Source organism: Arachis duranensis, chromosome 3 (assembly GCF_000817695.3).
Source record: "Arachis duranensis cultivar V14167 chromosome 3, aradu.V14167.gnm2.J7QH, whole genome shotgun sequence".
NCBI classification, from domain to species: Eukaryota; Viridiplantae; Streptophyta; class Magnoliopsida; order Fabales; family Fabaceae; genus Arachis; species Arachis duranensis.
Window position 1 is genome coordinate 20,188,261 of NC_029774.3, and position 19,232 is coordinate 20,207,492.

Genomic DNA, 19,232 nt, shown 5'->3' on the forward strand with positions numbered 1-19,232 from the left:
TTTTATAAAACTAAGAAAAATGATAAATAAATATATTGATGCATCTACGGTTGATTTTATGCCTTTAAAATTTGTACTTGTTCTCTAAATTATTGACTTTGTTCTTGTACTGTCGTTATATAGGACATTCCATTAATTATTTAACTTTGACTTTACGGTGGGAATATATTGAAACTAAATGAAATTTTTTTGGATTTAAATAGGAACTTTAAATCTTAAGGACTAAAATAAGATTATACCAAAATGTAAGGACCAATTTAATAATTTATCCGTTTTGAAAATGGTATTGACTAGGATCCATCACTTTGTATATGAAAATAATAAAGTTTTGCTTCTTTTTGATAAATTCAGCACTTAATTACATTTCGCTATGATACTTCCTCACAGGTCACAATAACCCATGAAATCTAGCATATTTTCATTGATTAACTACTATTGTAAAATTTATATTAAGATTCATTTTATTAATCAATAATAAAAGAGTAAAGCTAAGTAATCAATGTTATAACAGTTAATTTCAGTTAATACTATAATAGATTATCAAATGAATCTATTATCAAGCCCACTAAAATTAAGTTTTTGTTGAGTTTGAATATTTTTAATTTAAGTTTCGAATGTTTTTATTTTAAAGAGTTTTAGATCATTTTCTTACGTTAAATATTAATTACAATATTAGCTATGTAATGTATATTCGGAAGACTTTTTCACAATAGAAATCTAAATTTTTAACTTAGTATGAGAGAATACATTTTGGTGGATAACTAGTAACTAGTTGAGGACAAAGGAAATGATAATACAAAGCTTTCAATTCTTTTGTTGTCCTCTAATCTGTCAAAGTCAGTGCCGGCGTTACTCAACAAAATATGGCGGAATTATCACCAAACCATTTTCACTTCCATTGTTGTCTTCTACTTGGCTTGCTCTCCGTTCATTTCTAGTCTCATCAGTGACCACTTCATTTAAATAATAATAATGACAAAAATAATAAATAAATTCAATTCCCATGCCTTTTTTTTCTTTCAATTTCCATATCTATAAAACCATATTAAGCATCCAACCATTTTAAAAAATAAAATAAAAAATTTATACATTAAAGAAAGCTATTTTTCCTTCTATATCAATTTTTAATGATAATAATTAGAATTTAATTTTGATATACTGTTAATTTAAAATATTTTTACACGCGCATCTAATTATATATCATCATGTCAGAAAAAATAATTACTTTTTTATTGATCGCGTGAATAATTACTTAAAAAACAAATATAATTAAACGATTACCTAAAATATTTTATACTATATCAATACATTAAAATTGAATTCTAATAATGATTGCATGTATATGATTTTTTTTATAGATATTGCACGTATATAATTGGAATGCTTTAGAATCACGAAAGTTAAAAATAAATATATGTTATTATTATTATCATCCTCTAGACTTATATTTGCATCTACATCTTTGTAGGGTTTTTTTTTAATATAAAATAAAAAATAATTAATTCCCAAAATAAGATATTTAAACTTTAAATTTTAGAATACGATTTTTTTTCTATTAAAGGCAAGTCCCCCCATATAATTTATATAGAATTCGTCGCACCTCCGACGAACTCTAGGTTGAGTTCGGCAGAGTATATATATGTGGTGGGGGTATTCTCATTTGTTCCTTTTCTTTCAAATCTCTCCTTCAAATTCACTTTGTTCCTCTTTTTTGTCTTTCAACGTTTTTAAAGTTTGTTATCCACGATATCCTCAGTTTCAGGTCAGTAAATAATATATTAGTTAGAGTGACTGTTTTCAGGTTAGTTAAAGTTACTGTGTACATATTAGTTAAAGTTACTAATTAGTGGTTGCATGTTAGTTAGAGTAACAGATTTACTGTTACATGTTAGTTAGAGTTATTGTTTACTGTTTACATGTTAGTTAGAATTACTATGTAAATATTATTTAAAATTACTGTGCACTATTTACATGATAGTTAGAGTATATAACATGTTAGCTAGATTTTTTATGTTATTGCTTTCAAGTACAGTTACTGTTTATTGTTTATAACATGTTAATTAGTATAAGTTGTTAGTCAATTTTAAGTTAGTTTAGTTAGAATAATTAGTTTAAGTTGTGAATTACAAGATAATTAGTGGAATAATTAGTTAGGTTAGATTAGATTAGAAAGAAACATGATTATGATTCAGTTAGTTATTGATTAGGGCTGTTTAGGGTATTAGTTGACGGTCTCATGTAGTTGAGTTAAATTTTAATTAGTAAATTTATAAACTGATTAAGAATTAAGGTAGACAATTAGCAGATTTAAATATGTTTTTTAAGAATTTAGTTAATGTAAAAGGAACTAAGTTCAGTATATGTTATTTTATTTTACTAGAGTAGTAGTTCATCTCTTCTTCCTTATCACCGTCATCAAAAATTTCGGGTGGTTTATCATCAGCATCGTCTCCGTCATGGTGTTAACTTTATACTGATCCATCATCGGATCCTTGAAAGCAGAACCCTCATGGCTTTTAACATCGTCATCCATGAAGTCAGCATTATAAACTTTAACATTAGTCCCCTCCCCTCTTGACTACCTTCAAGTGGCATATTTAGATCCACCATCGTCCTTCTGATATTTCATCTAATAGCTCCACTCAATGAACTATCATCGATAGTATCTGCAGATGATCTTCGGCCACCCAACTCAACGAGGAACACGAATAATTTCAACAGATGAACATTTGTCCATCGATTGTGCCACGACCGTATAAGACGTACATCCTCGTCGTCACGTAAACAATACCTAATTCAAAACAACAAAAAGTTTCTCATAACCATGGTCAAATAAATATACTATTACAGAGACAAGACAACTGTGATATACCTTGTATAAAACAAACTGCCATCTATTCTGGTCAAATATCTGTAGTAAATTTTTTTCACCTTTTTTGTCTCTTACTGTCCAATGGAATGTAATATCAGATTTTTTAACGCTGTTAGACTGTTAATTTTCAGTGTCATATAGGTAATTATCAGTTGTCCCGATCTAAAAACGATAAAACTTTTTTCATCATATACTATTTTATCATCGTAATAAATGAATAACAATAGATGTCTTGACATTGTACCGAAAAAATATTTTCAATAAAAACGAAAGTGGGAAATGAAATTGTGATTTTTAACTTCGCTCTCTAACAGACATGTTTTTATTTTAAAAACCCAACTTAGAGTTTATCGAGGGTGCCGAACTTGCCCCTAATAAAAAAAATCATATTCTAAAATTTAAAGTTAAAATATCTTATTTTAAAAATTAAGTATTTTTTTATTTTATATTTGAAAAAAATTCCATCTCTGTACTATATATAATCTTCTATATCTATACTTCTATACTTATTATATACTTATTATATATAATGGGGGTTTTCTATTTAAATAAAAAAAATTTATTTACCAATTTAAATTAAGATACAAAAATTTATTAATTCGTGCATTTAATTTTATTTTTACAATAAAAAACCGTGAAAATCTTAGTGTATGGCTTTTGGTAACTATGCCGGTGAAAATAGGAAAAAAATTTAATTTTCTATTTCTGTACATACGGTCAACAAAAATGAATTAATTAATTCTTTTTTATTTTCGTTGATACGGTCACAAAAAATATATAATAGTTAATTGCGAAAATAAAACTAAATGCACATATTAATAAATTTCTATATCCTAATTTAAATGGGTAAATAAAGAATTTTTTTATTTATATAAAATTAAAAAACCTATACCGAGGATATAAAAAAGATTAGTATACAACTTTTTTTTCTTAAATATCCTTCATTATATATAATTCGTAAAAAATATTTTGTTTATTATTTTTAAAATTTGAACCCAATAACTCTTAATTTATAAGTAAATTATTATTTGAATTAATTTTTTTAATCATTTGTACACACATTTATTTAATAAATAAAAAATAAATTTAGATAAGTTAATGCCTATTAATATACTAGTAATAATAATTCTTTCTTTAGTTCTGTTGTTTATTTATTTTATGAATTTAGCTAACATAAAAAAATTGCATACGATAAGATTACAATTAATAAAAGTTTCTAAAATTTTATAATAATATAAAAGAAATGTATTAAAAACTTAAAATTTTACACTTTTTTTTAATAATTTTTTGAGTAATTATTTAAATCAGATTTTAAAAATTTTAAAATTTGACATTTTAGTTCCAAAAAAAATTAATATGATTAATCCCTAAAGTTTTATTTCGATAAATAAATTTCAGTTTTTTTTTCGGTTGAGTAATTACCCAAATCAGTCTCTAATAATTTTAAAAGTGGATATTTTAGTCATAAAAAATTAATACACATATCAATCACAACATTTTTCTCTATTCGACAGAACAGTCTCACATCTATTTTACTTTTACTACATGTTTCTTTTGTTATTATTAGCTTAGCTTTGTACATGTAAATGTTGACACTAGCATATTAATACACTCTTTTCGTTAGAAACAAGTAAGACAAATTATAATAATTTATTTGAAATCCAAATTAAAATATTTTTTTAAATAGGATATTGTTATATTCTTGTTGACAATTTGACACACTTTTTTTTATTAACATAATTTTTACACACATTATAAATCAAAGAAAAATAATATGTATATGTCACATGAATGTGCATGTTAAGTTAGTCTAATTATGAAGTAGGAATTCAGTTAACTTTTTGAGTTAATTAATAATTTGGTTATCAAGTTGAGATTCAAGTGAAAATAGAAGAATAACTTTGATTATACTTAATTCTTTACTGTCACACCAAGTTAAGTTATATTAAATAGAAAAATATCAAATATTTTTAACTTTGAATTTTTTATAAAATAATCTCTAATAACTTTATTATTATTATTATTATTATTATTATTATTATTATTATTATTATTATTATAATTGTTGTTGTTAGGAGAATACTCACATGATGACATTTTCATATGAAGATGACATTGTGAACTCTTAGATAGTTAATCAAACATATTTAGTTAAATATATCAATTTATCTAATGGTCCACAATACTATTTTTATGTAAAGATATCATCATAGAAGTATCCACCTTGTTATTGTTGAATTTAAAATTGTGTATATAGTGATGAGGATGGTTTAATAATACTTTTTTTTAAAAAAATATCATATTAAAAATCAAATAAGTTTAACTTAACTTTAAAAGTTAATTTAATTATAATATCTACTAATATTATTTTTAATAAATACTTAAAAAATTTAGTAAATCATGCTAAAAATAGACAAAACGAAAAATTTTTTAGGATTAATATGTGTATTAAATTTTTTTATTAAAATATTTATTGAGAATTGATTTAGATAATTATTTTACTAAAAAGTAAATTAAAAATTAATTTATTTATTAAAATAAAACTTTAAAAATATATTTGTGTATTATTTTTTTAAATTAAAATATTTGTTTTTAAAATCCTGAAGAACTAAGTGGATAATTATTCTTTATTTGTAATCTTAACATTTATTGGTAAACACAAGTTAGCTATATTCTTATTTATTTCTTCGCTTGTTCCGAGTTGATCAGATAGAGTAACATTAATAAGGGATATAATATTAAAAAAAAATAATAATGTTACATTTGATTTGGTAAGTAAAATACTTGTTTGTACTTTACAGAGAAATAAAGTTTTAAATTCAAATAAAAGAGAATATAAAATAGATGTTTATTCTTAAAATTTAATTTGGTCCAAAATAATTATTCATCTAGAAAAAGTTAAATGTTGTGATAAGATTAAATGAGGTGGATGATCGTTATTTAATATGGGTTGTTCATATTTACAATGTTGAAAGCTAAAGATATCAAAGGAAAATGAATTTAATGATGGTTGAAAAAGAATATCTTTTGTATGTATAAATAGAAGGAGTGAACGTATAAAATAACACACATCAATAAAGCATTTTTTCTCTTTCTCTACATACAATATAAAGCTTTTCTTTCTCTTTCTCTTCATATACTACAAATACAATATTAATATATAAATTATTGTTATTATGGTAGGATATTAATATTAGTGAATATTAATACTAGTCTTTCATTTACACTTCTTTATTTTATCTTTCTTATTTAGTTATTTTGTAATACGTTATCAACACGAAATTTTAACAAAATTTTAGGAAGACTCAAAGTAACAAATTTTTATTATGTCGAATCTCTTTCATCTTGAATATAATATTTTTAATATATCTGGAAATAATTATTTATCATGAATACTAGATGTTAAAATTCATCTTAATTCAATGGATCTTGGAGATACCATTAAGATTGAAAATAATACATCCCAGAAGGATATAGCCAAAACCATAATTTTTCTTCGTCGTCATCTTGACGTATGATTGAAAAATGAATATCCCATATTAAAAGATCTTGCAGATATGTGGAAAGACCTTGAAAAAAGGTACAATCATCAAAAGACGGTGATACTTCCTCAAACCCGATATGTTAGAGAAAACTTTCTCGACCTTCCATGTCTCGAATGTGCTCCTGTAACAGCAGTATCGAGAAAAAAGATTTAAAATTTTTTTTTTGAGCTAATTTATTGCCTTCTTGTTGCTAAGCGCAACAATGAGTTACTCTTAAAAAATCATGAAGCACGCCCAGATGGCGCCGCCCCATTTCCTGAAGCAAATGCGGTAAATTATAACTCTAGAAGAGGTAAATGGCAAGATTTTGATAACAAGAAAAATTATGGAAAGAAAAGAAATTATGTTCATAAGAAAGGATCTCAGCAGAAGTGGGATAAAGAAAGAAACAATGGGTAAAGTAAATCAATTGAGGAAAAAAATACTTCTGTTGTGTTGGAAAGGGCCATTGGTCACGTACATGTCGTACCCCAAGGCACCTAGTTGATCTTTATCAAGCATCCTTGAAAAAGGATGACAAAGGAAAGGAAACAAATTTTGTTTCAAATGATGAAAATTCCATCACTCATTATGATGTATCTAATTTCTTTAAAGATTCTGAAAGAAATATTGGCTATTTGATAAATGATGGAATAGTTTAATATGTGTTTATTATTATTATTATTATTATTATTATTATTATTATTATTATTATTATTATTATTATTATTATTTATTTTTGAAGAAAAATGGCAAGAACATATTCTGAAGATATTTGTCTTGTAGATAGTGCAAGTTCGCACACTATTCTTAAAAGTACTATATATTTTACCCATCTTGTGCCAAAAGAAGAATATGTTAATACTATTATTGGCTCGGGCAATGTGATAAAAAGCTCCGGAAGAGCTATAATTTTGTTTCCCGGAGAAACAAAATTTATAATAAATAATGCACTATTATCTACCAAGTCTCTGAGGAACTTGTTGAGTTTCAAAGATATTTGCCGAAATGAATATCATATTGAAACAATGAATGAGGGAAATCCTGAGTATTTATGTATCACAACTCATGATTTAAATAAAAAGGTTATATTAGTAAAGTTACCCTCACTTTCATCTGGATTGTATTATACCAAGATTAGTGCAATTGAATCACATGCCACAGTAAACGAGAAATTTACTAGCCCAAATGAATTCATAACTTGGCACGACCAATTGGGTCATCCGGGAACAACCATGATGAGGAGAATTATTGAAAACTCCCATGGATATTCATTAAAGAACCAGAAGATTCTTAAAACTAGTGAATTTTTGTTGTGCTGCATGGGAAAGTTAATTTTAAGGCCATCACCAGTAAAGATTGGATTTAAGTCTCCTGAATTCCTAGAAAGGATTCAAGGTGATATATGTGGACCTATTCATCCACTATGTAGATCTTTTAGATATTTTATGATCCTAATAGACGCATCTTCGAGATGGTCACATGTGTGCTTATTATCTTCTCACAACCTGGCGTTTGCGAGATTAGTGGCTCAACTTATTCGATTGAAAGTACAATTTCCAAAAAATCTAATCAAAGCAATTCGTCTTGATAATGCTGGTGAATTTACTTCCCAAGCTTTTTATGCTTATTTTGTGGCTAATGGAATAAGATGTAGAACATCCAGTAGCTTATGTTCACACATAAAATGGGTTAGCAGAATCGCTTATTAAACGCCTCCAATTAATTTCTAGACCCTTACTTATGAGAACAAATCTCCGTCCCAACTTTAGTTTGGGGGGATGCTATTTTACATGCCGCAACACTTATTCGTTTAAGGCCAACGAGTTACCATCAGTTCTCTCCTATGCAATTAGCTTTTGACCAGCAGCCAAATATTTCCTATTTAAGAATATTTAGTTGTGCGATATATGTTCCCATTGCACCACCTAATCGCACCAAAATGGGACCCCAAAGAAAATTGGGGATATATGTTGGATATTGATTCTCCCTCTATAGTGAGGTATCTTGAGATACAAACCGGAGATGTATTTAAATCCCGATTTGCGGATTGTCATTTTAATAAATCAAAATTTCCAACATTATGGGGAGAGAATAAGCTTCCTAAAAAGGAACTTAATTGGAATGCATCATCGTCGATGCATTTAGATACTCGATTAGGGCAATGTGTACTAGAAGTTCAAAAGATTATACATTTGCAAAGAATAGCAAATGAATTTCCTGATGCATTTTTCGATACAAAGAGGATAACTAAATCTTATATACCAGCAGAAAATGCCCCAATTCAAATTGATGTCCCAGTATGACAAGTAGCCACTGAAGCAAATTCACACCAGAATCGTGGCAAGCCTATCGATTCCAAAGATAAAAATCCTCGAAAGCGAAAAGAGGTAAATACGATTCCTGTTGAAAAAGACATAGTAAAGACACCTACAGTTGTCCAAAATTCTGATATAGTTTTAATGCCAGCAGACATTCAGGTACCTGAAAATTGTGAAAATGACGAGATCTCGATAAATTATGTCTTTACAGGAGAGAAATGGGACTGAAATAAGACAATTGTCAATGAAATATTTGCATATAATGTAGCATTGAATATCATGCATGAAAGTAAGGATCTTGAGCCAAGATTAGTCGAAGAATGTCGACAAAGGAATGATTGGCCAAAATGGAAAGAAGCTATGAAGGCTGAATTAGACTCACTTGCAAAACGTGAAGTCTTTGGACCTGTAGTCCATACACCTGAAGATGTAAAACCTGTTGGATACCGATGGGTATTTGTGAGAAAACGAAATGAGAAAAATGAAGTTGTGCGCTACAATGCCCGACTTGTGGCACAAGGTTTTTCACAAAGGCCCGGTATATATTATGAAGAAACGTATTTCCCTGTAGTGGATGCGATAACATTGCATTATTTGGTCAGTTTATCTGCATATCATAAACTGCATATGCATTTAATGGATGTGGTAACAGCCTATTTGTACGGCTCATTAGATCATGATATCTATATGAAAATCCCTGAAGGACTAAAAATATCTAAACCATGCAATGAATATTCACAAGGGTTATACTCAGTCAAATTGCAAAGATCTTTATATGATCTAAAGTAATCTAGACGAATGTGGTATAATAGCCTTACTGAGTATCTGGCCAAACACGGATTCAAGAATGATGATATCTACCCATGTATTTTCATAAAGAAATTTGCATCTGGGTTCATTATAATTGCTGTGTACGTTGATGATTTAAATATCACTAGAACTCCTGAAGAGATTCCAACAATTATAAAAACTCTAAAAGAAGAGTTTGAGATGAAAGATCTTGGAAAAACTAAATTTTGTCTCGACCTGCAGATCGAGAATACAAAAAATGAGATCTTTATTCATCAAACAACATACACAAAAGATCTTGAAGAGATTTTATATGGATAAGTCGCATCCATTAAGTACTCCAATGATCGTAAGATCTTTGGATGTGGAAAAGGATCAGTTCCGTCCTAAGGAAGAAAATGAAGATATCCTTGGTCCTGAAATACCATATCTTAGTGCCATTGGAGTGCTAATGTATCTTGCTAATAATACACGACCCGATATATCATTTGCTGTAAATTATTAGCAAGATATAGTTCCTCTCCAACCAGAAGACATTGGAGTGGAATCAAACAAATCTTTCGATATCTTCATGGAACGGTTGATATGGGATTGTTTTATCCCTATGGATCCAAGTCACAACTAGTTGGCTATGTAGATGCTGAATACTTGTCTGATCCACGTAAAGGGAGATCTCAAACAGGATACCTGTTTACATATGGTGGTACAGCTATATCGTGGAGGTCCACGAAACAGACAATAGCAGCAACCTCCTCTAATCATGCCGAAATACTAGCGATTCATGAAGCAAGTCGCAAGTGTTTTTGGCTCAGGAGTTTGATCCAATATATTCTGTCATCATGTGGACTGATTGATCATAAGATAGCTTCAACTGTCTTGTTTGAAGATAATACAGCATGCATTGCTCAACTTAAAGGCGAATACATCAAAGGTGATAGAACAAATCATATTTCTCCCAAATTCTTCTTCACTTATGATCTTCAAAATCAAGGGACAATTGATGTCCATCAGATCCGCTCAAGTGACAATCTGGCAGATTTATTTACAAAGTCACTCCCAAAATTCTCCTTTGAAAGATTGGTACATGATATTGGGATGCGCCGATTTCGAAATATAAAATAATATCGGCAAGAGGGGGAGACTGTACTCTTTTTTCCTTGGTCAGGTTTTTTTTTCATTGGGTTTTTCTTAACAAGGTTTTTAATGAGGCAGTCCCATCACTAAAGGATATTGTACTTTTTTTTCTTCACTAAGGTTTTTTTCCACTGTGTTTTTTCTTTAGTAAGGTTTTAACGAGGCAATAATCCTAAATGGTCATCCAAGCGGGAGTGTTGTAATAAGATCAAATGAGGTGGATGACCATCATTTAATATGGGTGGTTCATATTTACAATATTGAAAGCTGAAGATATCAAGAAAAAATGAATTTAATGATGGTTGAAAAGGAATACCTTTTGTATGTATAAATAGAGGAAGTGAACGTATGAAACAACACACATCAATAAAGTATTTCTTCTCTCTCTACGTACAATATAAAGCTTTTCTTTCTCTTTTTCTTCGTATACTACAAATACAATATTAATATATAAATTATTGTTATTATGGTAGGATATTAATATTAGTGAATATTAATACTAGAGTCTTTGATTTACACTTCTTTATTTTATCTTCCTTATTTAGTTATTTTATAATATTAAACAACGTTAATTAATTTTTGCCACTAATGATTATATTAAATGAAAGAGAGTCAAACCAGCAATAAAGAATAAATATAATAATTTAATTTTCAATATACTCTAAATTATCAAGTGCGAATATTTTTTTAATTTATTGTGTTTATATTGGACAAATTTTAGATATGATACTTATCAATTTTGTTCGACATACTTATTTTCTATGTCCAATCGTGTTTAGATAAAAAATAATTTTTTTCAGATATGTTTGAACACATCTAAATACTATCATATATTAGTATATCTAATTTATTCTTAACATGTATTTTTGAAATGAGTTTAAGATATTAAAAATAATTAAAAAATTAATTTATGATTTAATATTAATAAAATACTAAAATAATATTATAATTTATTTTAAAAAAATTGATATTTTATATATATGTCGTATCTTCGTGTCTTATAAAAATTTTAAATTTGCATATTTTTATGTCCCATGTCATTTCATATCTCGTATCATATCCCGTATCCGTCCGTATATCATAGTTTGTGAGAATATTTTTTATACATATAATAATTATCATATATTATCACTTTATTAAAAGTAACTAATTTTTAAAATTTAAATTTATAAATTTAATTGAATAGTCAAATAAATTTTTTTAAACTATAATTAATTTTTAAAGTTTCAATTTATAAATTTAATTAAATGATCAAATAAAAATTTTTAAATTATCTTTATATTAAAATTAAACTCATTACCTAAAAAATCCCTATTCTCTTTTAATTTATTTATTTCTAAGACTATATGTTTAAGCTAAAGTGGAAAAAAATTAATAAAAGAGAGAATAAAAAAGTAGATTAATTTTTGTGATTTGATTAAAAAAAATAAAATAAAAATATGAGAAATATTAGAAGATCATTTGAATTTATATTTTTTATTATCAATTAATTATTAATATATAAATAACTAAACATATAAAATAAAATAGATTGTTAGATTACTAAACTAAAAAATTGAGTTAATAACCAAGTGACGATAAAAAATATAATAAATTCTCATCATCTCTTATTATTTGTTTAAAAATATAAAAGAAATAAAAAAATGGTGGACCCACCTAAAAAAATTTTTTTCGTTGCGGAGAAAAATAAAGGAGTAATTGACTGTATAAATATATACATTTTTTTCGTCCAAATGACTAAAAGAGTAATTGACACAAATTAAGGACTAATCTGCTGCGGTACTGAGTTCTATTCAAGGGTTTGCTGAGCTCTATTTAAAGGTTTGTTATTGGCTAATGGATTGCTGCATGCACAAAGCGAAATTCTAACCACTGACACTTGTTTAAGAGGATTAGTGGTCTAACTACTAGACCAATCCAACTTAACTAAAAAAAATTACAATTTTACTCCACGTTTTTTCTTTTTTTTTTTTTTATACTTCCTCTCCACTAAATCCAAAAAATAATTAAAATTCAAAGTTTAAATTTATAAATTTAATTGAATGGTCAAGTACTCCTTAAACTAGTTTTCTAGTAGTGAGTGAAACTCCTTAAACTTTTTATACGTTAAAATTAAACTCATTGTCTAAAAGAAATACCTACTCTCTTTAATTTAAACTTCAATTACATTTTATTTTTGTCAAAAAAAATTCACATTAAAAAATTAATATATTTAGATATAAATTATGTAAAAATATTAGACAACTAATATATTTTTTAATCAATGCTAATAAACTTTTTTTTCTATTAAAAGTACTGGTCTTTTAATATTCTCAACAACAATATTATATAAACAATACAAAAATTAATTATCGATATTTAAAAATATTTGTAAAAGTATGATGATGAACTATGGAATTAATAGCTTGTTTGAATTTTAAGAAAAAAAAATTGATTTTTTTTTAGAAAAATCTTTTAAATTTTTTTATTTAAATTTTTTTTATTTATGAATTATGTTTGAATGTTTGAGTACAATAATATAAAACTATTTTTTTTATTTATGATGTAAAAAAATTTTGTTTAAGATTTTTTAAAAAATATAAAATGTACTTTCTCAAAAAAATATTTTTTATTTTTTTAGTACTTTTATTTTTATTACTGAAAATTTGTTAAATATATTAAAAAATAAAAAGTTTTTTTTATTAAATTTTTTTCTCTATCAACTTAATAACATTTAAATAAATACTAAAAATATTAAATTATTAATTAAAAATACTAATTAATATAAATTAATATTAATAGTTCGGAAGGGTTTTTCATTCCATAAATTATATTTACATTGAATTTTAAATACACTACAAATTTTAAAATATGGGATATTTGAAAAGGGAGGACGGAAATATAGCACTATATAAGGGTAGTATTATTCACATTTCACACTAATCATGATTGCTTTGTAACGAGCTCCACAACAACATTTTAAATTCCGGTCTTTTACATTTTATTCTCATTTGCCGGCGCATTTCTCTGATATCTACATATATAACAACGTTAACATATCTTCTTCATTTCTTTATTTTTTGTTCTATTATTCTTTCCTATTTCCAAATGTATAAGAAAAAGACTAGTGATTTCACGGACTCAGTTACCTCCTCGTCCTCAATTTCTGTTCATCCCAAAAATGGAAAAGTCGTTACTTCCCGCTTCATGTCTTCTCCTTCGCTTGCTGATCATATAACCAATGATAGGCTCAGAGACAAAGAGCATCACAAATCCACCAACAGCAACACATCTTCAACCTCCGCTTCCTCTCTTACCAGGCAAAAATCCAAGAACCATGTTAACAGCGCTTCTTCCAAAGAGAACGATGGACCCTCTTTTGCTGCTTCTCTAAGGAACATTGTAAAATTTGCTTCCTCGTCACCGTCTACTGTTATGTAAGATTCTATAAACTTAATTTTGTGATCTGTTTTCTACTTATTGTAACCGAGATAATATACTATTTAGTCCGTAAACTTGCACACAAACTTTAATTTTATTCTTAAAATTTTAATTATTTTTATCTAGTTTTCAAATTTTACTAACATAGCTTATGTTAGTCAAATCATTTTCGTTAACGAAGTAGATAGCTGGAGGACACGTTTGCTTGACTCAGTGAAAAAAAATCATTTTGGTTTTGCCGTTAAAACTCCATCATTTTACATGCATCTCAACTACTCACCTATTCGTTGGAGGAAGAATTTAATATAAAAAAATTTTAGAAAACATACAAATTAATATGATTTTTGAAAAAAAAAATGTGATTCTCTTTAGTATCATATGATTGATGTCTTAAATTGAACATATAATGTTCACATAAAGTAACTGTTACACATTTAATGCGAAAACTTAATTAATTATTTTAAAACGGTTCAAAGGTCAAATTAACTCATTAATAACATTAGCATTATTTCTTAAAAAAAATTGTATTATTTACTCTTAAAAAAATAAAATAAAATACCTTAGTTAATTAGAATTATATAAGTACTAATTTGGATTAATTTTTTTAATGAAAAAGTACTCATTTTATTTAAATAAAGTATTTTTATTCAATTTAAAACTATTTAGATACTTCTTAAAAAACAGTATTTTTATTTTAAAAAAATAAATTATTTACTTTTTCTAAAAGTTAAACAATATCTTACTTAAAAAAAAACCAAAACGAACGACATTCTCTTTTTAAAAATTTATCTAAATATAAAATAATTTTTGTCTGTTATATCTTTTTAAAAAGATAAAAAATAAGTAATTTTTTAAAATTCAATTCAAATTAACTCTAAGTGATGGTTTTAAATGGATTAGTTGAGTGAAAAAAAGTAATTTTTTAAAATAAAATATTTTTATTAAATTCTAATTACGTTTAGATATATTTTAAAAAATATTTTTATTAGAAAAATAAATTATTTATTTTTTTAAAATTAACAATATCTTATTTAAAAAAATAAAAATAAAAGACATTTTTAGTCTTTGAAATTTCTATTTAAAAATTTATCTAAATATGAAATAACTTTTTTTTAAAAAAAAATAGTCTCAACTGAGCCTTATTTTAAAATATATATATATAACAGAGCTTTTAACCTTCTAGATAAGAGTGAAGAGGGAGAAAAAGAGGAGAGAATTTAATAAAATTAAAAAAATATTAATTAAGCCAAAAATAATAAATTTAGCAAAACTTTTAAATATTACTAAATTTATGTTGTTGCTGTATAATTATCCACTTATTTTTAATATATATTTTACACAAATACTCGATTTTTAGTATAGCATAATTAGTTTGTAAATTATATTTTGAATTGAACGTTGGTAAAGGAAGAATCATAATTTATAAATTATTTAATAATAAGAATTTATATATCATTGTAAATTTCATTTTTTACTTCTAATACAATTGACATACTCTTTCTCAGATAGAATTGCTTATTATGGTCACCATCAAGCTAATATAAGCACTCAAATAAATCCTATTTCACTTCAATTTGATGCTGATTTGTGAAAAAAAATTCCATCTCTAAAGTGATTATTTCATTTAATTTGTGTACATATAATTGTAATTGTAATTGTAATTGTACTTCTAATTTTTGCAACATAGATCATCACCATCATCTTCCTCTTCCTCGGTGAAGAAACAAAGTTCCAACGATACATTATGCATTGGTCCGGCAAGGTTATCTCTGGATCAAAATGCGTTGTACAAGAAATCCTTGTCTTCTTCACGTAGAAACCACCAAGATTACTATTCTAACGTCTCGAATTCAGTTGAATCGGAACCTGGTTATTTCAATTCTCCATCAAGAACTACATCATCTAGAAAACTTGGTAGAGAGGTTCCTTCCAAGTACATGGTGATGACCACTGATGCAGCATCGTTCGACGAGTCCATGCTATCAACGGCGAAGAACGAGAACACAATGTTGCAGAAAAGCAGCTCTATAAAGAGGGTAAACTCGCTTGTTAATGGGTACAAGAGTTCAATGTCTCAGTGGGCGTTATCTCCTGGGAGATCAGGGTCACCAACTATGTGTGTGGACAAGAAGGATAAACTACCGTCTTCGTTTTCGAGCTTGAGGCCTCAGAAGAATAATAAGAGCGTGGAGAAGATTCTGAGCATGGGTTTTGATCTATTCAGGACAAAGAAATCTTCTTCTTCTTCTAACTCTGAGGATCTTCATTTGCTACGCTTGCTTGATAATCGTTTCATGCAGTGGCGGTTCGCTAATGCTAGAGCTCAGGTTGTGAACGAAAATCTTACTCATACGGTTCAGGTATGTCTTTAACTGTAAAATCGTTAATTATGGATAGTATCTTGTCATGATTCCATTTCTTTTAGAGTGTTAAGTTTAGATATATACATAAAGAAAACTGGAATAGTTGATTTGAAATTGAATAATCAATAAAAATATGACTTAGCATATCTAACTTATATAGATTAACAATTAATGTGCTGTTATTATTAAACACCCAAATTAGTTAATGTTAAAAGAATTTCAGATCAAACATTTTAGGCTGACAAATTTTTATTCTCTAAAATTTTTTAAAAATTACTCTATTAAAATAATATTATTTCTCTGTTATTTTTATTTAAATTATTAATATATATTAAATAAATAAATTCTTAACAAATTCTATTATTATTATTATTATTTGGTATATGGTTTGTACGTTGGTTGATGCTTTTTTCTTTTTCTATCTTTAATAGCAAAAGGAATACATGGATTTTGATGGTTTTGTGAACTGTGAATGTTTTTTCAGAGTAATTTAATATGTGCTTTGGATGGTCTGACAAAGTTGAGAAATTCAGTGATGCAAAAGAAGATACAGCTTGAGAGGGAAAAGCTTAGGATGAAGCTCAACCTTGTACTACGTTCTCAAGTAAGTATAATCAAACTCTATCACAAGAGTCAGTTTCCCAAATGCAATATATTAATTAATTAAATTCTTCAATTCATGTTACTTGATATATCGGAAGATGAAGCTATTGGAAACATGGGGAGCTATGGAAAGGCAACACATGGCAGAAATTGCTGCAATGAAGGACTGCTTGCATTCTGTTGTTTGTAAAGTTCCGCTTTTGGAAGGCGCAACGGTATGTATGTCTTTTTTTTTAATATTTTTGTACATAAACGGACTTATATTTTAATTTGGTGAAAAATTTATTTATCTTTGTGATAAAATATCATAATAAACTTATTTATCCTTTATCTTTTATATAAATTTTTTATTTTTAAATATTGAGAAATAAATTTGATTTATATATTTTTAGTCAAAATATCACAAAAGTACATTGTAATTAACATCAGATCTTAATGGACTATATAATCTCTCAGTGTATAATGATTAATGAATGAAAACTATGGTTTAGTATAAAGAAATGTTCATTAAAAGTCTTAATCTTACAGGTGGACATACAATCAGCATTCATTGCTGAGCGGCAAGCATCTGATCTCACAGATTCCATCAACTTAATGTTAAATAGTTTTTCACTGCCGGTATGTTACGTTACGTAATTCCTCACTCACTTCTAAATTCTAATGTATCATCCTCTTAATTTATTTATAGTAATGATTTTATTTTTTCACATATAAGTTGAGAAACTAATAGTAGCTAGCAGACTAAATAAATGAAAAAAAGAAGTAACACATGATTTTCTGTTATTATCTTGTGAGTTTGAGTACTTAAAAGTTTTAATTGAAAATGAATCATAATTCCGTCAAAATCAGGCTTATAAGACTGCTGAGTTAGTATCAGAATTAGCAGAAGTTGTTGCACAAGAGAAGTTGCTCATAGAAGAATTCTATGACCTTTTCCATGCCGTACGTGTCCTTGAGGTAAAAATATATAACCAATTTCATTGTTACTTTTCTTTTTCATGTTATGTTCCTGTTATTCTTTTTTAGCAGAATAGCAAAAATAGATATTAGGAAAAAAAATTTTACGGTAATACTAGAAAAATAAAAAAATAGATTAAATTTGCCTTATTTAATATTATTAATTCTAGTAATAATTAATGAATGTTAAATATATAAGACAAATTTTGCTTGATTTTGACTAAATACCAAATATTGCCGAAACAAAAACAAACCTTATTCCATTCAACATGGAGAATAGAACTTGGTTATTCTTATTTTGGTATTATCATATTACTTTGAAATTGAAACATTTTATTTATTAATTTATTTTTAAACATGTAAACTTTATTATGTTGGTTGCAGCTCAGAGAAAGAAGCTTGAAGTGCAGCCTCATTCAACTTCAATGATGAGAAATATATACGGAATTCTGCATGTTAAAGTCATTTTTGTAGTATGTCATCTTGTAAATAACAATAAGCACATTTATTAATAGACATGATATATAAGCTACAAATTTAAGTTCAGAGTTATAGAGATATTTGTATACAAAGGCTGCAGATGCAACATCTATTTAATAAACACATGCAGGAGTAGTTTATGTAACATTGTTCCCTACTTCCCTTTGATGGCGTGATTTTGAACTGTGTTATACACTGGTGTCAATTATTTTCTATGAAACTCTTTATATTTATTGTGGTTGCATTAATTATATCACTTTAGAAAGAGGCAAGAAGTTCATTTCATTGTTCAACTAGATTATGTTGAATTTAAAATGAATGCATTGAATGTTGAAATCTTTTCAAGGCAACGATGTTTAAGTGGTCATGAATCGCAGATAATAAATTCTGACTTCTTTTTCACCTTATGAAATAAAAAGATTCATACTCTTTTCAATTGTAGTATTATAAGAAAAATGAGTTTTAACTATAAACTTTTAGGTCAACAACAAACCACTATTGTGTTGGGCCAACCGTGGGGAGCTCTCGACAATCGGGGAGATTTCGGGGAGGAATCAAGTGAGAGAACATAAGATGAGAAGACACCACATCCAACTCAAAACCTTAAGGTGTCAAGTTAATGGGTCTCTCATCTTTTAAACTCCTCACTCTTCCATGCTTTCTTAGATGTGGGACTAACTTCAACACTCTTCACACTTGCAACACTAACAGGAAGAACCTACATAGTTGTTTAAGAGAGATTAGTTAATTCTTTTAAACGAATTGGATA

The 19,232-nt window shown here is 27.0% G+C and overlaps 1 protein-coding gene across 1 annotated transcript; it reads left to right on the plus strand.

The window, feature by feature from the left end:
• Positions 1-13,727: 13,727 nt before the first annotated feature.
• Positions 13,728-18,412, plus strand: LOC107477960 (QWRF motif-containing protein 3). Its single transcript, XM_016098052.2, has 7 exons — positions 13,728-14,056; positions 15,748-16,420; positions 16,908-17,027; positions 17,125-17,241; positions 17,555-17,644; positions 17,876-17,983; positions 18,368-18,412. The coding sequence occupies exons 1-7, from the start codon at positions 13,728-13,730 to the stop codon at positions 18,410-18,412; spliced, it is 1,482 nt and encodes a 493-aa protein (XP_015953538.2).
• The last annotated feature ends 820 nt before the right edge of the window (positions 18,413-19,232 follow it).

Coding starts and splice junctions, on each gene's coding strand:
- LOC107477960 (XM_016098052.2), top strand. CDS start 13,728: ATGTATAAGAAAAAGACTAGTGATTTCACGGACTCAGTTACCTCCTCG. Junction 14,057..15,747: donor TCGTCACCGTCTACTGTTAT/GTAAGATTCTAT, acceptor TTTGCAACATAG/ATCATCACCATCATCTTCCT. Junction 17,984..18,367: donor ATGCCGTACGTGTCCTTGAG/GTAAAAATATAT, acceptor TGTTGGTTGCAG/CTCAGAGAAAGAAGCTTGAA.